General features: G+C 51.8%; 1 protein-coding gene across 4 annotated transcripts in view; it reads left to right on the forward strand.

Moving 5' to 3' along the window:
• The first annotated feature begins 947 nt into the window (after positions 1–947).
• NSMF (NMDA receptor synaptonuclear signaling and neuronal migration factor) overlaps positions 948–23,938 on the forward strand; it is a 48,815-nt gene continuing 25,824 nt past the window's right edge. For 3 of the 4 annotated variants that reach the window (XM_062011526.1, XM_062011527.1, XM_062011528.1), the window contains exons 1-3: positions 948–1,054; positions 8,976–9,037; positions 21,029–21,508. In XM_062011526.1, coding sequence (XP_061867510.1) covers positions 948–1,054; positions 8,976–9,037; positions 21,029–21,508 — 649 coding nt within the window. The remainder of the gene's footprint in view (positions 1,055–8,975; positions 9,038–21,028; positions 21,509–23,938) is intronic. The other variant, XM_062011529.1, reaches the window with a different exon arrangement.

The following is a 23,938-nucleotide window of genomic DNA, read 5'->3' on the forward strand; positions in this document are numbered from 1 at the left end:
CCTGGCAGTGGATGGACCAGGGCATGTTGGAAGGTCCTTTCCATCACAAGCAGTTGTGTGATTCTATGAACTGGAAATCCTCTGAGGCTTGGCTCCCCAAGCAATCAGCTCCTCGTGCTGGATTTCCACGCGTTTAATGACCGTAAATAAGGCATTTGGCTTATGACTCTGGGGCCCAGGAGGAGTCTGGGCAGCTCATGGCTCTGGATCTCTCACGCAGCCTCTCATGAGGCAGCGGCGGTGAGCAGGGATGGGCTGAGGGGACAATGCCAGCCTAGGAGAAGGGGCATTAGTGTCAGCCCTTCGTGTTTAAACCCGACGGCCTGAGCTCTATGGCGATGTGCACCCCACAAGCAGCGTGACCCCGGTGCACCCACCCGCCACCCCGCTGCCGACAGAGCCTCCAGCTCTGCAGGATCACGGTGGAGCCGCTTCCACCGGCTCTGGCGAAGGAACCCGTGCTTCGCTGTCCGCTTTTCATGCAGCCCGCAGGTCCGTGCCCGGCCGGAGCCTCCCCCGACCCCCGCCGTGTGCCGCGGCAGCCGCCGGGCCTTCACCTCAGCGCCAACCGGGCACCGCGGGGGCGAAGGGGGCGACCGCAGCGTGCCCACAGCGGCTCTGCCGGCCGCCCCGCCATGATGTCAGGCGGGAGGAGGCGGGGACGGGCGCCGCCGGCCAAATATAGCGGCGCTTCCTGGGCGGCGGGGCCGCGCCCGGGCCCTCCCTCGCACTGCAGTCAATGAGGAGGCGGCGGAGCGCGGCACAGCGGCGGGCAGCGCGGCCGGGCGGCGGCATGGCGGCGCGCTGAGGGACGGCCGCGGCATGGCGGGGCGCTGAGGGAGCGGCGGCAGCGAGGGCGGCCCCGGCACCCGGCCCCGGCACCCGGCCCCGGCACCCGGCCCCGGCACCCGGCCCCGCCGCGGCATGGGCAGCCGCGGGGTCCTGCGATGAGCGCTCCCCCGGCGCCTCCTCCCCGCGCGAATATGGGCACAGCCGTGTCCAAAAGGAAGACGCTGAGGAACGAGGCCATGTCGTCGGTAGCGGCCAAAGTGAGGTGGGTACCGGGGCGGAGGAGCGGGGCCGCAGGCAGCCCCTGTCCGCCCCCGGGGGCGCCGAGCCGGGAGCGAGGCCCCGAGCCCCTCAGGACGGGCCGAGCGGGCGGGACCCCGGCGCTGAGCGGGGCGGTCGGGGCAGGGTGCTTCGTCCGAGGGGCTCGGGAATGGCAGCCGGGGCTGGGAGAGCCTGGGGTCGCGCCGGCTGTGGCTGCGGGACGCCGCGGGCGAGTCTCCCTCGGTGGCTGCTGCTGTGTCCCCCCCAGAGCGGCTCCCGGCTGATGGCCGCGGGCGACCGTGCGCCCTGAGCCGTTGGAGAGGGGATTCGTCTCCAGAGGTGTCCCTGCTTCTTGCTGCCAGCCCAGCTAACGTCATCCGTGGGGTTTATGTGCCGGGTTTGTAAGGAGCAGGTCAGAAGTGGGTTTGTCAGGGCGGTTTGCTCCGTGGTTGCCCATCAGCCGAAATGCCGTCTGTGTGCCTTGAGGGCAAAGGCAGCGGCTTTCTTTAGGGGCTCTTGCTCCTTTGAGTGGAGAACATGCCGCATGAACACCTGGACCCACCACATCTGACCTCTGTGGCAGCGTCCCGAGCCGCCACACTGACCAGTTAAATGATGTGGGTTCATGTTATGCCTGCTGTGTTTTCACGTTGCTTGCCCTGCAGCGCAGCATTTCACTCCCCATCTGGTCCCGGTGCTTTTTAGTATCAGACATGGCAGATCCTAGAAAACATACTGGCTTGATTGTACTTAGGTTTAAAAAGCTGTGGCAGCTGAGGTTTGCTACAGTGCCCTTTGCCCAAAGAGGTGGAACCGACCCTTCTGCCACACCGCAGTGCAAGTGGCACAGCAATTACCTGGTGACACTGGGGGCATTGGCGCAGCTTTTTAGCCTGCTCCTCCAGCACAGCTGTGCAAAGGGTTAGGTCTGGCACTATCTCTGCCATGCCCAGACTCTTTGCTGCTGGAGGAAAAAAAAAGCAAGGGAAGAAGTAAACTTTTTGAGCTGTGTTATATAACACATCTTTTGTGTTAGACAAAATTGCATTGGAATAACCTGGAGTCATGTGTAGGACTCGATCTGTGCTGCTGAGAGATCTCAGGCACCTCTCTGTGACTAACTCAGCATTATGGCATCTCTGCTGTGCTGGGAGGGAAGATAGTCTTATGGCTTGAAGAGATCCAAAGGTGTGTACGTATCACTGTCGGTTTACAAGGCAAAGAAATCCATCCTTCAAAGCCTGGAGTGCCTCTGGAGAAACCTGTCCAGGCACAGCCTGGGACTTTTCCCCACTTTGTGATGGACCTTGTTTATAACCAGTATAGAAAACATGAGTGATTGCAACAGCACTGAGGGATCTGGAGGTGGGATCCTTTTTGGCAGATGTCAGCCAGATGGATGTACAGAAATGACACAAAAATACACCATGACTGTTGTATCGGGGCTCTGGGTGTAGGATCAGTCTCACAAGCAGCGTATTTGGTAACTGGTAAGCTCTCAGATGGTACTGTGGATGTTTGGGAGCAGCCAGTGTGTTTGAATACAGTGGTTTGATAGCCTACACCAGGATGGACAGATGCTACTCGAGTAGTATGAGCTGGGTAGAGCCCAGGAGGTGCCTCTGGGGTTCTGATTTGCCACATACCTGCTGTACCCCCTCATAAGCTGCTGGTACTGTTATGTGGGAGCTCTGAGGTATCTCTTGGTAGTCGTAACGGTGGTGGTGTGACCAGAAAAGTTAGCTGAGTGGACTTGGGCTGGGGAACATAAAGTCCTTGAGAGTGTTTGGTCATGTAGACCATGGCACAGGACAAGTGCTGTTACCTATCTCCCTGTTCATCCTCTGCTAGAAGTGCCTAATCAGTAAAGCCTTTGGGAGAGCAGAGAAGTTGTTGAGGAGCTCCCTGCATTGCCTCTTCACGTGGGGAAGGTGCTGGTGGGGACCAACACCGTGCCTCCATCCTGCTGCTCCAGGCGCGTCTCAATCGCTGCCTCTGACACCCTCAGAATTTCTACAGCGGTGAAAGGTTTCCTCTGGGCTTCCTGGAGCACATCACACACAGCTCTGCCCAGGGCCCTCCCTCATGTGTGTGTCCTTGTCTTCCTTATGTTCAGTGAGGGCTCTGCAGGACAGTAGATAAGGCTACAAAGGGAGCCTATTCTGTCCTTCCTAAGAGGACTTGGATCACCTGTGTGGGCAGCACTGCTTCAATGATCAGGTCCCCTGCAGCTTTCTGTAGGCAGCTGTGGGATCCTATTGTCATGCTGCAGGAGGAGATGCTCTGGGATTGTTTCTCTGTGCCTCCTGGGCTCTGCCCTGTTCGTATTTCTCCTGACTTTCCCTTGAGAGAAGAAGAAAGCAGGCAGTGCTGTGTGTGTGCTGCGCGTGGCTGCAGCGTGTGCGTGCGCTTGCCTCGCTTGAGCTTACTGACGTGATCCCAGCAGAAGGTGCAAGCTCCACAGACCCCTGAATTAAAATCTCTGCAGAGCAACTCAGGGGAGGCTCCTGTCCCAGGGGGATTAATTAAGCTCCATGCAGTTTGCTGTGTGCTAGATCTTCTAAATAGCTCCTTACAAAAATAATGGCATGGTTGCTCAGTGCTGCAACTGCTGAGAACATCCACGGTGCTGACAGCCTTTGGTCTCTGTGGTCTTGCCCTCGTCCAAGAGAGTTGCTGTGATCTATGTACAGCACCCAGGAACTGGCTGTGCCTCACTGCTGCTGCTGCTTTGGTCACACCTGAAGTGCTTGGATCTGGGCATCGTGCTGTTTTCTTTCGGTGTGGGGCATGTGAGCAGAGGGCAGGGATGACACAGTTGTCCTTGAGTCATGACCTTGGTGCTGCCCCTCCACTGACAGCTCTCAGGCTGCTGCAGCTTGGGCTTGTGCATGTTTTCTTCAGGGTCTTGGCCCCCGTGGTGTCTGACCTAAGCTCCTTGGCCTCCTTAGCACACTTTCAAGGGCACAGATGAACCAGAGCCTTTAGAAGCGGGTTCTCTTTGTCCTTGCTGCCGTGACGCCCACGGATTGATCCTGACACTCCAGATGTGGCAGAAAAGCCATTCCCTGCAGCTCTGCACTGTGTGACTCTGGCTTACAGCTTTGCTTTGGCAGTGTGTGATAGCTCCCAAAGAGCAAAGAGACTTTCCCTGGCTATTCCAGAACCATCCCTCCTTGCTATGGGAAGTATTTGGGTTGAGCGTCTGATTCGTCTTACCCAGTCTTGGGACTTGGGTGTCTAGTCCAAGATACCCCACAGAGAGGTCTCACTCCCTCTGTACTGCTTAGGGAGGGCTAGAGAGTGGGTGTAAATGAGGCCATGAAGAGTTAATTGCTGCAAAAGGGTAAATCTTGCACTCACAAAACGTTGAGGTACTTAGATGTGTTCCTTACCCCAGGTCTCATATGGCATGAGCAGTTTTCAGGTGAGATCAGGGTTTGTCGTGGAGTCTAGCTTCCTTTTCTCCACTTATGATTTTTTCTGGGTGGTATGAGCTCTGTCATGCTTTGATTGCCTTGTTCTCTTCTCCACTCTCCATCCTCTCTCCTCCTGCCCCAGCTCCCTGACTATAAATCCCTAGGAGAGTGTGGGGTCTTTATTTCAGATCCACTGCTGACATCCCATTTCCCTTTCTTGAGAGTGAAAATTTAGAACCTGGCAATTTACAATGTAAATTTTCCAGCTGCCATCTCCCCACATAGATCTTTCAGAGAACTCATTTTTGTCAGGGTATTGTTACTATTAGGTTTAAACAGCGTGGGTGTCAACAGTCCTTAATGACTGAGCTGTTAACTCTGGGTTTGCTGGTGGTGTTCCCCTCTCTGCTCGGTGACAAGAGCAGGACTGGGGCTGTAGGAGGATGTAGGTCCTGATGATGCAAGAGGTCTCTCCTCTCCTGTTTTCTTGTGATGCAGCACTGCCAGATGCTGTCAGCACAGATTCCTGCTGCAGCTCCTCTGGGCAGTGCTGAGGGAACACGAGAAGGTGGTGGGTGTTCCTTAGTTTTCCATGTAATACTCCTGAATAGACTGGGCTTTGCTTAGCTCCCTGCTGCACTGTAAATGGAGTGATCTCAGGTCTTTTGTGTGTCTCTGAGTGTTTAATGCACATTTCTTCACTCAGCTCTGTGTCAGTTTGGTGGATTGAGCTGTGTGCATCAGTTTCTCATAGCTGCTGGCATGCATCAGAGCCCCTTTTATCTCAATGATATGATTATTTCAGAGACATGAAGGCTATCCCATGCTCATCATGCTGTAATTGAGATCTTTGTTATTTGGCAGCTTTCCTCCTCCTAGCAAATGGATGTCTAGACCATCTATGCTTCTGTGCAAAACCTCAGTTTCTCTTGCAGACCTCAGCTCAGCTTTGACATCTAATGCTTGGTGAGTGCTGAAAAATGCAGTAAAAAGAGAAATGCAGGAACAGGGCAGCTGCCTTTGCTTCCCTTGTGCTGCCACGTCCCACCCTCTGCACTCTTGAAGCCATTCTGATGGAGAAGATGGTGGTGTTTCCTCTGAGGCAACAGCAGTCTTGACATCACTGCTTGGACTCAGCAGCACAGTGTGCCAGGGCTGTGGCTCCTGGTTGTTATCCCTTCGTTTAATTGAGCTGTGCTGACTGTGTAATGTGCAGGTCTGACCTGTCACTACAGTGAAAACCTCTCTCTTAGATGAATCAGAGTTAAACTTGTCATGTCATCAACTGATTACCTCTCAGTACTACTTGCTCATTTGTATGCAGCTTTTGCAGTGTCACACATTCAGGGTTATGGCTCAACTGAGCCAGGTCAGAGAAGGAAGACAAAAAGCTTGGCAAGGGGAGACTGGGCATAAGGAGGCAGTGTGGCTAGCAGAGTCCCCTTGGCAAAGAGCACAAGCAGACATCGAGGGGAGATAGCTGAGGCACAGCCAAGGAGAATCTGGTGGCACTTGGGAACCACTGAGATAATAAGCAGAAGACTGAGTCTGATGTTTGCAGTGTAATTGGCCGTAACCCCCCAGTTGCACGTTGTACTGCACGGGCATCGTTGCCTTTCTAAGCTGGCACTAGATCCCTGCAGTGAAGCATCCGTGTTCATCTGCTCTTGGGCTGCCCTGCAGCATCTGAGAGCTGTGGGAGTGGGATGGTGGTGACAGACCTGCAGGTACCTGCAGGTACAGCCTGGGCTGAACAGCAACGTTTTTGAGTAGCTCAGTGCTCCTCGACTGTGCTTCTGACCCGAGAGGAGAGGGCTGGGGATTTTACCCTTCCTGGGGAAACAGGAGAGCTGGGTTAGAGGCACTGCAGCACCTTTAAACTGGGGCTCCTATTCTGAGTGACACTACTTTTGCTGTGGAACAGGGCGGGATGGAGGGCAGGTGAGCTTCTCTCTGGCTCTGTGTAATCAGGTTTGGGTCTTAGGAAGTGCTTGGTACTAATTTTTTGAGCCGGCGATTTGCAAGCTGAGGATGAAGCTTTGGTTTGGATTTGAAGGCAGGCAGAGCTGAGGCATTGGCAGAGGGATGAGATGAGAGAATGACAGATGAGCTACCAATGCTCTTGGAGCTTTTGGACTAGTTACAGACTAAATTTGGTCATATTTCAGCATTTTTTTGTGCACGTCACCATGTTCTCACTGATCATTTACCTCAGACATCACTCATTGTTGTTTTTTAATACATGGAGTGACTGCTGATGCTCAAAAGATGCCTCAAATTCTTCCCCAAGAATGTAAATGATTGTGTTTGTGAGTGATGTTAATGGTGCCTTGCAAGGACAGACATTTCTGTAGAGTCACAGAAGTCTTAGTGGAAGAGATCTTGGAAGTCTTGAGCCCAGCCATCTGCTCAAAGAAGGGCTGTTGCCAGTGCCACATGAGATCAGATGTGGCTTTGACTGAGCCTTAACCACCTCTCTGATGGAGAGCAGGAGTGCTCTTGCAGCTGCATAAACTGATGTTAGAATCATAGAATCATTTAGGTTGGAGAAGTCCCTTAAGATCACCAAGTCCAACTGTAAAGCTGCCACATCCACCACTAAACCGTGTCCCCAGGCACCACAACTACATGTCCTTTAAATGCCTCCAGGGATGGCAACTCAACCACTTCCCTCAAGTTGCCACTCTCCAGCTCCTGACATTTGTGTGTTTCCTCCAGGACTGTGGTGGTTTGTGCCCAGACAGAAACGTGGTGGGTGCAAGGGACATCCATGAGGCTCTTCCCCTCCTGTGTGGGTGAACTGGGATGATCATCCCTTTGCTCTTCATGATGGGGATTGCTTGCTGGTTGTACACCTCCCCCATGAGACAGAGCCTCTGCATGACCATCCCTGGGGTGCTTAGGCATCGAGGAGGACAGTTTGGGCAACTGCCACCCCAGACTGGTGTCTAAAGGTATGAGACAGGCAAGAATCTAGAAGCAGAAGAAGCCACAGCATGGCCTGTTAGTCTGTAGTGATGCAGAAGCTTCAACCTTGCTCATTGCACAGCTCCAGCTGTGCTGCTCCAAAGCATTTTGTGTTTGTGCTGAAATTTAGTCCCAAGGAGATGAAATTACTTTTCCTTCATCGTTCATATCGATCCCCTGTTGCTGGCTGGGGATGACAAATGGACTTCCCACTCCTCCCAGCTCCAGTCGCTCTGGGAGGTACATCAGAGCTTTATGAATCTTTTCCCCTTTGGGGGGAGGTGTATAAAAGCAATGGGGGGAAAACTCCTGGCTACACAAGTTGGGGTGTGCTGCTCAATGGCTGTTATGAGCATAGCCTTTTGTGGCAGCTTGAACTGGAGAGGGATGTTCTGGGGTTGAGCACCTCTGAAGGAAGAGGACAGTGGATGTGATGCCTTAGTATGGGGAGTCCTCACTGTTGCAGCAAGTCTTCATCTCCCTCCTGAAGAGATGCTGGTGTCCTTGCAGGCTGAGAGTGCTTGGCTGCTGGGTTGTGTTGGCTGGGCTTGCTAAGGAGGTGGGTGGTTGTTTCATCTCACTGTGAGTCTCCACTTTGGACTGTCCGTTGGCAAACAGCAGCCTGGTTGTGATGCTGCAGACCATGGAGAGGTTGTTCTACAAACCTAGGGAAAAGCTGATGTTCACTGCCTTGAGTGGCAGGTTAGTGGGGTACAGGAGAACAAGCAGGATGTTAGAAATGACCTGGCAATAGGAGACTTGTATTTACTGTGCACCAGGGAATGCATGCCTTGACCAAGGATTCCTTTCCTGTGTGGGTTGAAAGCAGAAAGCTTTTCCCTGGTTGGAATATTCATAGGTTTGCTCTCTTATGTAGGCCTTGATGTGTGATCAGGGTTGAGCTCACCCTGCCTGGTTGATTCTTAATATATTTCAGTAAAATCTGAGTCATCCTGGGACCTGAATCCATGGGAGATCCTGGAGCTGCTTTAGTCAGGTGTTCTGCTGCCCTCTCAAATAAGGTCCAGTGATCCAAAGACTGACATAGTTGGTGCTTGAGAGCTCAGGGCTAAGGTAGGTAAGATGGGTGTTGGCATCAACATGTAGGCTGTGATAACTCCCAGGTAGGAGCATTCAGAAGTAGGAGGCTGGGGTGATGGTTGTCTCCACCTTCTTCCCTGAGCTGCCAAAAGGGGAGGTTAGACACAGTGATCCAGTTCCATCACAGAAACCAGACCAAGTTCAATGCAGGTGCATTTCAATGGGGGTTTTTTTCCAGTTTTAAGAGGAACTAAAGACCACACCAGTCCTGGACTTACAGCCCAGGTGTGGCCAGGGGGAAAACTCAGGTGTGTCAGCCAGAATGCCCTCACTGCTGTTGCAGTGTGTTTGAATTGGTGTCACCTGAAACTGAGGGAAAGGCAGCTGCAGGAAAACAGCAGTGTATTGATAGCTGTGCCTTCTTTCCTTGGGCTTTAACCATTCCCCATCTCTCTCCCTCTCTCTCCTTTGCTGCCCCTGTGATGCCTGGGTATGCAGAGCTGCAAGGGCTTTCGGAGAATATCTTTCCCAAAACCATCCTGAAGGTAGAAACGGTTCAGGTAAGAGAACTGACCTGCCTTGTTTGTGTCTGTGTGCATGCACCTATTTGGTAGTAGGCCTGAAAATGAAAATGCTTTTATTTATTGTAAAGGGTTAGTGTGAGACCTCAGCAGCAGAGGCAGGAGGAGTCCCTCTCTAGGCCTGTGAAGCCTCTGAGGAGAAAAGGCAGTTTGGTGACTCAGGGGCTGGGTGGGCTGTGGGGACAAGTTCAGTTTCAGTGGACAGGTGCCCTGTCATAAATTCACCCCTAGAACTGATGTCCTTGGAAGAATTTTCAGCTGGGAAGTGAAAGACAGCACTGCACAAGGCTTCTGCACTGGTTTGTCCCTCCTGGGTCTTGCTTTCACTGGAGGATTAAGAAAAAGGTGAGTTACAGTGTGTTAACTGATGTGCTTAGTACACGTGCTGCAGTCTGCTGGCAAAGGTACCACCTGGATTTATTCCCAGGGTTTGCTTCATCAGGGGTTAAAATGAGATTTGCTGTGTCTAGTTGAGGCTGCCAGCATGTGCTAGCTGATGTGGTAGTTATTCAGATGCAGATATTGTCTCTGTCAGCTTATCATGAGTTGTGCTTGGTGGCCAAGAGAGAACAAGAGAACTCCAGCTGATTTCTAGCAGAGCTGTGTCTGCTATGTGAGGAAAGACAACATTTTTCAGGCCATAAAGTCACTAAAAAGACCTTTAGAAAATCCTGTGGAATCCACAGAAAATCCTGGGTGAACAATCAGCAGATTCCTCTGTAGCATTGAACTGTTTTGCAGGGGATAAAGTTATTAAAGAGAACGTAACAGAGTGGTTATTTTATGTACACTTTGAGTGTTTAAACCTCTCCAGGTAGGAGATGCCTCTTTCTAAAAGAGCCAACCCAGTCCCCACCAGTCTGTGACAGCCAGCTGAATGGGACCCTGCCTGTTTTCTCTTGGATCTGTTCTGCTGACCTTCAGGCTGTCCTTGGCTGAGCTGTGCTCCCTCTGTGGATGGAAGGGCTTTCAATCAAGGGACTGCACTTTGCCTGCATTCTTTTTTTCGCAGGCATGAGAAACTCCAGTGGTGTGTCACAATATTTGGTGTAGGAACAGCACATGGTGGTTGGAAGGGGAAGAGTAGAAAAAGGCCAGGGTTTAATGCAGCTGAGGTGAAGCATCTCTGAGGCAGAGGGAAGGAAAAGGTTGGACAGACAGCTCAGAGACAGGCCAGGCAGGTCTGAGGAGGCTTCCCAGCATGGCTAAAGCATCCTTTATCATGGCCATTTTTGCAGCTGCCTGTCAGCTGGAGTCTTTGCTGGTCCTTTTCTGCAGTTCCCCACCCCCGGTTTCTGACAGGGCACAGTGTTGTCTCCTGCTCTTTCTGGTGCCCTCACAGTACCAGCTGGAGAGTCTCTGATGGATACAAGGGCATTGCAGGTCTGTTCAGGTGCCTGAGACCTTTGGAACACTGGTCAGAGCCAAGGAGTAGGAGCCTCTCCAATACACACTTGGAAAGCTGTTGTTTTACTAAACCTTATGTGTGCTCCTAGTTGCTTGTTCCTCTCTCTAACTGAGATAAGGGAAATGTGCAGATGGAGCTGATGTGGATAATGTGCTATTGTGGGGCTCCCCAGACCAATGCTTAAGCCCTCTCTGTGCTTGTGATGTGTGTAAGCTGCCCACTGCCTCATTGACGTGTGAGGCCTGAGGTCATCTTTGAATCCAAGCGACTTCAGTTGCTGCAGGTAAGAGTCAAACAGCAAGAGATGCACGTGGAAACCCCACAGTCTGGATGGGATCCTTGAGTGTTGACTTGGAAAGCAATACAGTTCCCTAGAAATGACTCTAAATGTTTAAAGAAGAGGGGAAAAAAGACGAATCCTCACTTTTAAGCCATCTTTTGAGACTCTGCAGTGTATAATTCAGCACAGTCTGTGACTTATCTGTATAAATAACCATGGGAGGAAGGTTGCCATCCTGTAAAGATGCTGAGAGTGGAAAGTTTCTCTCCCTTTTGTTCATCCCAGTAGTCTAATAACAGAGAAATCAACTCTTTCCTTCTTGCTAAAATCCTGTGTCTCTCAGTATCGCTGTCACAGGTCTCTGGGCACTTCACCTTTGGCTCAGCAGATGATCAGCTTTCATCCAGTGAAACAAAGCAAGGGCCTCTTCTACAGAAGCTGAAGATGTAGCATGTATATAGAAGGACCTGAGTCTCATCAGTTTGGCTGAAGAGAGCAGGGAGACAACAGTGTTGGGGCTGTATGAGCCCAGCAGCATCCTGTGGTTGAATTCCTGCTTGCATGGGTTGGTGTCTTGGGTTCAGAAAGCTCAGCACACTGAAGAATCAAGTCCTCAGTGCACATATCTCTGTTCAGAGCACTCTGGGTTCTCACCACGAGTGTCTTTACCTGGTGGAACAGTGTCTTTGCCTGCTTTCTGCTGCAGTAACCCTAGCTGTATATGTGGATGCTCCCTGCACTGCCAGCAGACTGCAGCTGGGATTAAGGCTCCAGCCTAAATGGAATGGAAAGAGGCAAACCTTGACCTCAGTAGTTTGTAGTCCAGAAAAAAACAAACAGTTGAAGAAAGGTTTAAAGTTGTTGATGAATGTAGTGAAAGAAAAGAGGAACAGGAACAGACAGGAGGAAGCAGGAAGGAGCAGGAAGATGGAAGAGCCATCAGTGGGACTGGCATGGAGGGAGGGGCAGGATCCTTCTCTTCTGTGAATCCAGGAGCTAGAACTCTTCTCCCTCCCTGCAGAGGACAATCCTCATGCAAAATGAGGTGGGTATGAACCTTTAGGATGTCAGTTCTTTTGCTGCTTTACCTGCTAGTTCAATTCCTCAGCAGAAGCGTGGGGCTCTGCATCTCCCCAGGCAGACAGGGGAGACCCATCATCTGGATGGAGATACTAAGTGCACAAAGACTGCCCCAACTTACTCCATTTCTGCTGCACTTTGTTCTGTGAGGATGGTCCATTTTGGTCTGACTTCTCTTCTCTTGAGAGTCCCTTGCCTCCAAGGAAAGGAGGTGGCATAATGGCCTTTGCATCCCACCTCTTACTTCACATTCCACAACTGATCAAAGAGCTTATTCTTTGGTGGTAACATTTATACCCCAGAGTCTGTTTCTGGTGGCCCCTTGGGAGAGCTCATGTGTGTGGCAGAATGGCTTTGAGAAGCTGGGGAGCGGTGATGAAGAGCTACAGTGGGGTTGTATATCAGCAGGGCAGGCCAGCTGCCATGTGTGAGTGTTTTCATGAGGGGGGAGTTATTTGCAACACCTTCTTTACCTCTGTTTTCAATATAATTGCAATCTGTTCATGCCTTGCTTCCTTCACTAGGACAGTGGGCAAGGAACTGAACATCAACAGGAGGCAAAGAGGGTTGCAGGGTTTTTTTCCTCCTGATCTCTTAAGGTATTCTCAGGAACTAGGAAAAAGAGAGGGTGAGACTCTGCTGTGGCTGGCAGGACATGGCTCTGTTAAAGGAGCTGGTGCTGAGGTGGTAATGCATCTACTCTCTTTTCATTGGTGGTTTATTCATGCAGGCTGAAGGTCTGGGAAGGTTCCCAAGAAGAGCACTCACCCATGTTGAGCATTCATTCTGACTGCAAGGCTGTTGTCAGTGTCCTTGCTGACTCTCACAGTTTTCTGGTACCTTCCACAGACTTTTCATCATGTCTGTGGAATGATCTTAGTGTAGGAGTGGGTATCCCTTGGGACAGACCTAGAAGAGAGATAGGGAAAAGGATTGAAATGTTATGAAAGGGAAGTGTAAAAAGGCTGCAGAGAGCAAAATGTAGAAGTAATCATCACTCAGTCTTGTGGAATTGAGTCCCAGAGTCCCCTTCTCCCAGATATCAGAGGCCCCACACCAAGATGCTGCTTAAAATCCAATACTTGCTTATCTCCAAGTATTGCAACCATGCAAGGAAAAATACACTGAGAGCATGGAGCAGTGAAAGGAGAAATGACAGCAACTGGAGCATTTGAGAAACTCCCTCCTCTCTGGGGGAGCAGCAACGTGTCCTGGTGATGTGGGATTCAGACACAAGGATCCTTGGAAAGGTTGTGCTGGGTCTTTTCACAAGAAAGAACTATTGGGCAGTTTCTCTTTTGTTCACTTGGACTATTTGGAGGTTGGCTACTGCTGCTGCTGGAGTGTTGGGGTTGTCACTGGAGGATGCAGGGCTGGTCTCCCCACTGGCTGCTCTGGGCAAGCTGCACATGAAGTAGGAAGGATCCCAGCAAGTGTAAGGTTTGCTTAGTGCTGCAGAGGTGATGGGCCTTGGGCCAGAGCTGCCTAGCAGGTCTTCCCGCAAATTCACTGTGGTCATTACAGAAACAGCCTGGCTGCTCTGAGTGGTTTGCATCAGTGCAAGCCAAAATGGATGGTTCCCTGGAACTGGGAGAAGCTTCTTTTTAGAGCTCAGAAGGAATTGTCTTCACTTCTTTGCTTTGTTTTCACATGATGTTTCAGCCTTCAGTAAGGCCTCACTGTGTAAGGAGAAAAGGGCACCTGAGAGCTTCACCAAGCCAAGCAGCAATGGGTAGTGATGGCAGAGAACTGTGTGTTTGTGAGGCTGCTGTGGCACATGCAGGGGCTGCATCGGAGCAGCCACCTGTGTGTGCACCCCAGCCTTCTGCTGCTTCAGGACAGAGAGGGTGAGTGTGTGTGGAGAGCAGCAGCTATGCAATGGAGGAGATCCCTGACCCTGCATGAAGTGACATGGGGCTTGAGGAGCTCCAGCATGAGGCTTTTCAGGTGCTTCAGGCCAAGGAAGTGACCTGTGAGCTGTGCTTTCCATAAGGCCACAACTTGACAACACTCCAAGAAGGACCCTTCAGTTTGCTGATGTTCAGACTGTGGAGCTGCCAGTGGAGCCTGACTCAGAGTAAGCATCAAGTGGTCCTTTTCTCTAGAGGATATTTACAGTCCCCATGACAGATTCCTGCAGTGCATCTGGCCCAGCTCTCTTGATATCTGCCTGTGCTGACGTGGTGTGGCTGGCCTCAAGCCATGGAGGTGACCTTTCTACAAAGAGCTCAGGCTCTGGAGGTGGCTGTAGGCAGCCTGAGTTCAGGGCAATGCAGGGATGTGAAATGGCATCTCAGAGGGTTTCAAGGCTGCTTCCAGGATCGACCAGCACAGCTATAGTGTAGGTGTAGGTGCATCCCAACTCTTGCTGTGGAATATGCTGTTTGTTTATGAATCAAAACACAGGTCACAATGTTACCATGGAAATGCAGAGGCCAGTGCTGGAGCTGCCACTGGCTCCTTTGGGTCCTGGCTCACAGTAACAATTTCATCTGTTCCCTTTAATGTTACAGGTCAGACTAAAAGGTTACTCATCAGTGAGGCACAATGTCAACAGTGTCCTGGGTTTGTTTGTTTTCTAGGCCCATTGCAGCACAGAAGACTTAATTGGATGCATTTTGTCATAGTTGAGTGACCTTCTGTGTTGGCAAAGCAGCTCTTTTACTGAAGCAGCCCTTCCCTCTGCTCTGTGGCTTTGCAGGAAAGCCTGTGACCCTCCTTCCTGGGGAGCAGTTGGGTCAGGGTGCCTGAGACACAGTGGGGCTGGTGTGGTCAGCCCTTGGGTAATCCCGTGCTGAGCACTGTGCCTGCCACTTGCTCACTCAACCGAAGCCACTGCATGGCTGAAATGCCACTGGGACCTGCTTTTAATTCTATCTCTATCTTCATTCCCCTGCAATTTGAACAAATCTCCTGGGTTTTACCATACCTGGTCCTTGACTCCCCTGCAGCCCAGTGAGGTCAGCTGCCAGCCCATCCCAGGAGGCAGGAGCCCTGTGCTGCTGGGGTCACGTGGCAGTACATTAGCGTTGGGAAGGTCAGAGCTTTGCCTCTCTAGTGCACACTCACAGAGGGAGCAGAGGAGAACAGGACCTGGCAGCCTCTTAGTGCACCTGAGGAGAAGTGGCAAACATATGGGATGTCTCAGAATGCAAATTGCAAGAGAAACATCTCAGCTGTGCTGTTTGAAAAGATGTTCCTGGCTTAGCAGTGCCCTGGGCTCCAGCCAGTTCACCCATCTGCCCTCCTCCTTGAGGGTATCACCTGAACTCCTACTGGTGTGAGATAAAAAAAGCACTAACTTCAGTCCTCCTCCAAAGCTGTAAGTCCCTGTACTGTGAACCTAAAGCCTTCCCATTCATCCTCAGGGGCTGAGGCTGCTCTTTTAAAGTTGATGCTGTAAGCATCAGGCCCAGAGAAGTCCAGCTGATGTGGAGCAAGGAAAAGAACCCCTCTGAAATTGATTCTCTTGATGTGACAGATGGCTTTTTAATAGGGTTTGTCTGTATTCCCCTTTGCCACGTTGATTTAAAACCAGCAGCAGAAGCCAAGGTGCTTTCATCATCAGTTTAGCTGCTAAATAGAGTAACACATTTGTGACTTGCTTTTTAACCTTCTGTCTATGCCTTGTGGCTGTGTTCTGCCTTGATCCATAAACTTCCCACCCTGTGGGGTGACAAGACAGGCTGCATCAGGTGTGAGTTTGGCTCGGTGAGTCCCTCCTCTCTGTGAACAGGCATCAGTCAGCTGAGGCTTATCCCAGCACCTCCTCTCAAGACATGTGTCAGCAAAAGATGTGAAAGTCCTTTCATGGGTAGTTCCTTGGGTCAGAACAAGTGCTTAGGTTGGAATTACTGGATGAGAAAGGGTGTATTCTAAGTATCTAGTATTAATAAGTGCCTAATTATCAGGGACTACATGTAGATTCCTTCTTTCCCAGGGTGCTGCAAGTTAACCAGTACAGGTTATCATTGCTGTCAGTGGCCATGTCTGTGATATGCATGTCCTAACAACTGCAGTGGTCAGTGCTGCGTGGAAGGTGACGAAAGAAGTAGCAGCAAAGAGTAAGTGAAGCCAAAGAGATGTGTTCAAGGAAATAACACAGTGGGTGAGAAGTAAATTGGTCCCTGGGAAGGGGCTGTCAAGCCTCTGGGCTCTGGACAAGCTGCAGCCTTAGCCCAGGTGGACAGGGAAGTGATGGAAATAGAGTTTGGGTGTTTCTGTTACCAGTAGACTTGTGATCTACAGATCAAGCACCTTGGTCCTCTTCATCTTGCTATGAAGTGTCTCAGGCACAATAAATCCATGGAGAGGACAAATCTAGATGAAGATAAATCTGTTTGAGGAGCCTGATTTGTCAGCTCCAAGGTGGTTTTGCAGCTCTGTGAGACAAAGGTGTTGCTGGTGAAGGCAAGTGGGAGAGCAGAGTTGTTGACAGGTCAGCTTCATTGGGGTGGCTGGAGAGGAGGGTGCTGTGCCAGGCTTCTTGAGTCATGCTGTCCTGGGCTGGTGTGGCAGTTTGGAGCAGCTGGTTGTGGGAGAGGTGACAAGAGCAATGTGAAAATGAAGTGAAATGGAGCAGCAGTAACCAGGCAGAGGGTGTTAACAGCCCTCTGCTTCAGCTGACTCTTAGAAGGCAATTGCAGTTAGTGCTGAAGTCCCCTCTTGCTGTTGCTCAGTCACTAAACACCTCTGTGGCTCACAGGGAGTGACTGAAATCAGCATTGATTTCTGGACCAGCTTGACTTCTTTCCTTGCAGAAGCAAACTCTTAACCTAAAATGCCATAGTGGGGGCAGGTGATGTGTTGGGGCACCTGAACCCAGCTCACTGCAAGCACACACAAGGGAACTGGTCACTGGTGATGTGTTGAGGCTGCTGGCCTGTGTGAACACGTGTGTGTGACTGCTAGCACAGACTTAGCTCCCTGAAATACTGCAGGTTCATTGGTAGGAGCCACTAATTCATTATGGTGGATATTTGAATCTCTTTGCCTGCTGTACTAGCTTTTCTCCTGCAGATAAACTATTGATTAACTGGAAGTCTTGGATAAAGCTTCACGTTGCCTCTGCATGTGAAGTTGGATCTCCAGTGGGTAGTTACTGAAGGTGTTAAATTGAATGAAACAAAACCCCAATTATCTCATTATTTGACAAAGAGAGGCTGCAGGCCTCCAGCATGCACCATGAAACTCTGGGTAAGTGTGAGTGAAACATCCTGAGTAATGGACAAGTGAGGTAGGAAGAAAGGATGAGCCTCACACTTCATCTTCCTCATCCACCTGGATGAGGGGACAGAGAGACCCTCAGCAAGTTCCCTGCTGGCACCAAGCTGGGAGCACTGGCTGATTCCCCAGAGGCTGAGCTGCCATCCAGCTGGATCTGGACAGGCTGAGAGTTGGGCACAGAGGAACCTCCTGAGGTTCAGCAAGGGCAGCGTCCTGCAGCTGGGGAGGAACAACCCCCTGCCCCAGCACAGGCTGGGGGTGACCTGCTGGAGAGCAGCTCCAGGAGAGAGACCTGGCAGTGCTGGCTGATAACAAACTGCCCATGAGCAGCAACGTGCCCTCATGGGCAAGAAGCCAATGGCAGCCTGGGGGCAGCAAGAGAGTGTGGGCAGCAGGGCCAGGGAGGTTGTGCTGCCCCTCTGCTCTGCCCTGCTGAGGCCTCATCTGGAGTCCTGGGGCCAGTGCTGGGCTCCTCAGCTCCAGAGGGACAGGGAAGTGCTGGAGAGAGGCCAGTGCAGGGCCAGCAAGATGCTGAGGGGACTGGAGCATCTTCCTTGTGAGGAAAGGCTGTGGGACCTGGGGCTGCTCAGCCTGGAGAAGGCTGAGGGGGGATCTCATTAATAGTCACAAATATCTCACTGGTGGGTGTCAGGAGGTTGGGGTGACGTTTTTTTCTGTAGTGCCCAGAGCCAGGACAAGGGGTGATGGGCACAAGCTGCAACACAAACAGCTCCACTGAAACACAAGGAAGAATTTGTTTGGTGTTTCAGTGAGGGAGCCTTGGCTCAGGCTGCCCAGGGAGGGTGTGGAGGCTGCTGTGAGTGAATTTCATGCTAGACAGGGAGTTCACAGCAGATGCACCCAGCCAGGAGTTGTAACCCTGCAGGAACTGCCAGACAAGAGAATGACACTTGAAACCAGTCATGATCCACTTATATGATGAGGCTATAAAACAGAAATTGGAATTGATCTATCTGCCCTTGTGACCATCAGCATTCTCAGACATACTGTACACTGGTCACTTCCCTTTTCCCCTCACCCCCAGAAAGCAGAGCCCAGGAGCTCTGGTGCCTCTGAGCTGTCAGAGCATGAGCAGAGCTGCTCAGTGCTGTCTGTCTGCTCTGATGAGCCTGTACAGCTTCCATAGGAGTATGAATTCCAGGAGGAACAGGGGCAGCTGTCAGCCACTGTTTTGTGATGTCTTAAGAAATCTGTAGTGTCACTGTGCCCACACAGAGTGGTGAGTTTGACAAGTTGAGTACTTGGAACTGGCCTTTGTTTTTAATCTGAGAAATGATGTGCTTGGCACAGCACAGATCTTGGCATGTCTTTAAGACTCATTTGATGGTGTTTTCCCAAGATATGCCCACTCTAGAGCACTGTTGGTCTTGGAACAGGAGAGGGTCTGAGTTGCTGTACAACAGATGTGGTGGCCTGCTGCCTCTTGAATGGTGAGGAGTGATCTGAGAGAGACTGGAGCCTGTAAACACTTTCTGCACTAGTTGGGCCATGACACCGACTCCTGCAGCTGGTAGGACTTTGTGGACAAGCTGTTGAATGACAGCTAGTGGAGCAGCTTCTGCTTCTGCATTCTGGTGATGGCCTTTGTCCTGAGGCTTTTCCTGCTGGAGGAGGTGCAGGTGTCCATGTCTGTGCAGGAGGCTATGGGTGAAGTAGACCACTGCCCACCCTTCATATTTTACCTGGACAGTTCAGGACTCCTCAGTACACTTAGGCATGAGCTTTGGACTTGTGTGAAGTCTGCAAAGACAGCATCAGCTGTGGATTCAAGAGGCAGAGCTCTTCCTTTGAGACTTTCAGAGACATGTCCTCCTGGTCAGCTCGAGGAGTCACACAGCTGCCAGCTACAGTATCCAGGGACTGTGAGGCCTCACTAGGAGACAAATGAAATGAACCTGAGTTGTGTTGACCTGAATGGTTCTGACAGCCACTTCTTGGGCAGAGTGACCAGAGATGTATTTATCTCCCTGTGGTGCTGGGGCAAGTTGTACCTCAAGCAGAATGAGATGAGGGTGACACACTGTACCACTCAGTTCAGTCTCAGCTGCAAACAGAACAGGAGGGAGAGGCTCTGGGCAACATGAGCACAGCCCAGGGTGGGCTTTAGATTCTAAAGCTGAAGGTGTACATCCCCAGCTTGGAAAGGCTCTTTTAAGAGGGACAGTGAAGGGTCCATGTTGCACGCACCTAACATCAGGAAGAAATAGGTCTCTTCCTTCCTTCATCTCTTCATGGCCAGCTACAAGGTAGCTAAGCCTCAGATTGTGGCTGAGTTCTTCCATGACCTGGTGCAGTAGCTAAAGCAAAGAGATTCCATGAATAAAGGCTGGGCTTTGCTTCCTGCCTCTGTCCAAAGTGCTGCTGTCTGTGCTGGACACTAGGGGTTTTGTTTTCTCTGGGGTAGTAGTCACATGAATAATGCATTCCCTGCTGAGCCTTTTTACCACTCCCCTAACTGCTTCCCATCTGAAGGGAAGTGTAAGAGGTAATTAACAGCCACTTGGAAGAAAGGATTAGCAGGTGGGTGGGAGCTGCTGTTGGGTTCATGCACGGAATTGCCATGGAAATGCTGAAATTTCCTGGCACTTCCTTCAGTGTGTGGGCTCCAAAGATGGTTGCACTCATGGGCCTCTCTCCTTTCAATCTTCCTACCCTACAAAGGGCTGTGTTTTCCTGAGGGCAGCTTCCACAGGCCGTGCTGTCACCGTCTGCAGCGGCGCTGATGGGCTGAGCGGGTGCTGCGCAGCACGGGCTGTGGCAGCTGGCAGCTGAAGGCTCTCTGTGTTCCTTTCATGTCAAACCAATTAGCAAAGAAACCAGGGTGATGAAAGCCAAGCCCTGATGGTTTGCCCTTTTCCTGTAGTCCTGAAAACTCAAGAGTTTGTCACTTCTCTAAGAAGTTGATGCTGGTCCTTGTCCTGCAGTCTTTCACCAGCTCAGGAGCCCTTGTGTGGTGAAGCTGCTGAAGCAGACGGCACTGCCCAGCTGAGCAGGAGCCCTGCAGCATTTGCAGGCTGAGCAATGAAACTGCATCTGCTTCCAGCCTCATCTGGTGGCCAGGCAGGCTTCAAATATACAATCATAGAGTGGTAGGGGTTGGAAGGGAGCTTTAGAGCTCATCCAGCCCAACCCCCTGCAGAAGCAGCTCCCACCTAGATCAGGTCACACAGGAACGTGTCCAGGTGGGTCTTGAAGAGCTCCAAGGAAGGAGCCTCCACACCCTCCCTGGGCAGCCTGGGCCAGGGCTCCCTCACTGAAACACTGACACAGTTTTTCTTCATGTTTCAATGGAACTGTTTGTGTTGCAGCTTCATCCCATCACCCCTTGTCCTGTCACTGGATACAATAAAAAAAAAGTGCTGCCCCAACCTCCTGACACCCACCAGTGAGATATTTGTAACTATTACTGAGATCCCCCCCCTCAGTCTCTTCTCCAGGCTGAACAGCCCCAGGTCCCACAGCCTTTCCTCACAAGGAAGATGCTCCAGTCCCCTCAGCATCTTGCTGGCCCTGCACTGGCCTCTCTCCAGCAGTTCCCTGTCCCTCTGGAGCTGGGGAGCCCAGCACTGGCCCCAGGACTCCAGATGAGGCCTCAGCAGGGCAGAGCAGAGGGGCAGCACAACCTCCCTGGCCCTGCTGCCCACACTCTCCTGCTGCCCCCAGGCTGCCATTGGCTTCTTGCCCACGAGGCCACGTTGCTGCTCATGGGCAGTTTGTTATCAGCCAGCACTGCCAGGTCTCTCTCCTGGAGCTGCTCTCCAGCAGGTCACCAGCCAATACTGGGTGTATGTGTGAGAACCGTTTCAGCAGCAGCTCTGCAGGTTCACAGGGCTACGGGCACAGGGTCATCTGGAAAAGGTTCCTCTTCCTTTTTTTTCTGCAACAGTGACAAAGAGCTTCCCAAACTGGTGTGTGGGTTGCTTTGGTTTTAAGGCAAATGTTGCATTTGTTTCAGATCACCTGTTGGCAGAGTCCTACCTGGGCCAGGAGGACTCCCCGGAGATGCAACAGGCGGCTCAGAACAAGCGCAGGCTGTCCGTCATCTCGGACGGCAAGTTTGAGAGGAGCTTCTCTGAGGAGCAGGGGGAGAAGCTGCCAAGTGAGGGACCGAAGCCACGAGTCTACACCATCTCTGGCGAGAGGCCCATGCTGTCAGACCATGAGAATGAAAGTATGGAACTGGTGGTGATGAAGGGAGCTGCCCAAGAGGAGTGTCAGCACGGCCAGCCGGGGCACGGCGCCGCGGGCTCTCACGGCGTCGGCAAACACTGCAAGGGCTGGCCGGGCAGCAGGCAGGGCTCCAAGGACTGTCCCAACTGCACCCGCCTGGCTGCCCCTTCCCAGCATTCCTTTGACCTGGAGCAGCATCAGTCTGGTGAGACTGGGTGGCACAGAAAAAGGCTGGAGAGGATGTATAGTGTCGATCGAGTGTCTGGTAAGTGAGGGTGGGAGTTGGGTGCTGGGAGGACAGGCTGGAGCTGTGGGCTGAGGGCAATGGGATGAGATTGAAGATTGAACAAGGCCAAGGGCTGGGTCCTGCCCTTGGGCCTCCCCAAGGCCAGGCAGCTCCAGGCTGGGGCAAAGGGGCTGGAAACTGCTGCAGGGAAAGGGCCTGGGGGGGTTGGTGCCAGCGGCTGAACAGGAGCCAGCAGCGTGCCCAGGGGGGCAAGAAGGGCAGTGGCAGCCTGGCTGGGATCAACAGTGGGGTGGCAGCAGGGCAGGGACTGTCCCCTGTGCTGGGCCCTGGGGAGGCTGCAGCTCCAGGGCTGTGTCAGTGCTGGGCCCCTCACTCACTGCCACAGGGACACTGAGGGGCTGCAGCGTGGCCAGAGCCGGGCACAGAGCTGGGGAAGGGGCTGGAGCACAAGGGGCTGGGCAGGGGCTGAGGGAATGGGGGTGTTGAGCCTGGAGAAGAGGAGCCTGAGGGGACACAGCAGCACTCCCTGACAGGAGGCTGGGGGTCAATGTCTCTTGCAAGTGAAGAGTGACAAGAGGAAACAGCCTTAACTTGCCCCAGAGGAGGCTGAGGCTGGAGCTGAGGCAGAACTGTTTCCCTGAGAGGGGTGTCAGCCCCTGTGCCAGGCTGCCCAGGGAGCTGGGGCAGTGCCCAGCCCTGGAGGGATCCCAAAGCCCTGGAGCTGAGGTGCTTCTTCACCCAGAAGACAGTTCAGAGCAGAACCCTCTCTCCTTTGCCTCATTCTGGGGCTGAGGCAGCTGAAATCTGTGAATGTGCTGGAATGCTCAGCAGAAGCCCCAGCTCGGGTACAGTGTTCTGTACTTTAGTATGTCTCCAGAATGCTCACCTGTGTGGCTGGAAAGCAGTTTAGCAGAGTCTCTCATGTACTGCTACCTCATGGGCTTCACATAAAGACTAGCACATAACACAATATTGAGTTTGTTGCCCACTCACCATCCATTTGCTCAATGCTCTCAGGGAACAGGGCTTGGAGTTACTCAATTACATTCTAAAAAATCCCTACTTGTCTTAAAAAACTGAACCATTACTCAAAGATATGTCCCAGCTCTGTAGCTGAATTGTAAGCTAGTGTGCAGCCCATCTTTTGCCTGTCAGCTCTATATGTGTCTGGCAAAGGTTCTGATCTAACTTGGGTGTTTGGGGTTTAGAGTGGAGTGTCCAGCCAGGAAAGGTCCAGTTTTTCTTCTTGAAAAGAAGCTGAATGTAAGGTCTGTGGAGATCAAACTGTACTGGAGTTCACAGTTCTCTAGCAAACAGCACAGTGATGTTTACTGCAGGTAGAATCACTGAAAAATTGGTTTCTGAAGCATGTTTCCAAAGCTAAATGCCTGGAATGGTGTGGCTGAGTGAATCCAGGCCTGATGCTGAAAAGGAATCATTCAAAAGGATCTGATTATCAGATGTGCAGAACACTTACAGTCCCACTGGCTCCTGAGAGTAGCTGTTGAGCATTGTTCCTGTGTTTGTGCCTTGTGATCTTGAGCCTCCCATCAGACACTGCACACACACAACCTGTCCATGTGCTCTAAACTGACTTCATTGTTCTCGTTGCTTCAGGGCAGGGAAAGGACTGAGAAGAGTTTTCCTGCACAGAAACCCTTTATGGTTTTGTGATCATATGTGCTGTTAAAAGCTGGCTCTGCATATGGTGACACTGTCAGAAAACTTGTATGAGGACAGTAGGAGCAAGTTGTTTCAGGCAAGGAGATCCCAGCCCCAGGAGCTTGGACTCTGGAGCTCAGGGTGCAGTTACAGCCTGTGACGTGCAGTGAATAGAGAAAGGGAAGATCTCCTGTCCCAGTGCTGATGGATTTATGCTGAAAGCCTTCCTGGACTAATCAAAACTGCACTGTGTCCTGTGGGCATGAAGCAGGTTTCTTGATACAGAACCAAAGGAAAGCTCCAGGTCACTAATGGAAGAGTTCAACTCCTGCCAGCTGGAGCTAAACACTGCTGCTGGAAAACATGTCCCCAGCAAATGCTCTAGAGAGAGGCTCTGTTCCCTTCCTGGGCCTTGGGATTTACACCACCTGCTTTCACCTAGGCAAGCAGTTCTTGTTAGGGCCAGTTAACCAATGTCAAATGGAGATCTGCCTGTCTGAAAACAAATTAGAGTAGTTATTTAAATGGGAGCAAAGTGATGAAGGCTGAACCTACAGCTGCCTCCATGAGTGTTGCTTGTTTCATCCAGGCAACAGTTACCCTCACTGCTTGTCTCAAGCTTCTGAGTGCTTGCACATGGGGCTGCACAGCCAGCCCTTTGCCTCTGAGACCAAGTCCCATCACAGCCCTGGCTTTGTGAGAGCAAAGTTTTCTCAGCTTGGTCTCATTTGCACTCTCTGTCCAAGTGTTGTTACTCAGAGAAATACCAAGACTTGAGTGGCACAA

This window comes from Colius striatus, chromosome 19 (assembly GCF_028858725.1).
Source record: "Colius striatus isolate bColStr4 chromosome 19, bColStr4.1.hap1, whole genome shotgun sequence".
In the NCBI taxonomy this organism is placed as follows: domain Eukaryota; kingdom Metazoa; phylum Chordata; class Aves; order Coliiformes; family Coliidae; genus Colius; species Colius striatus.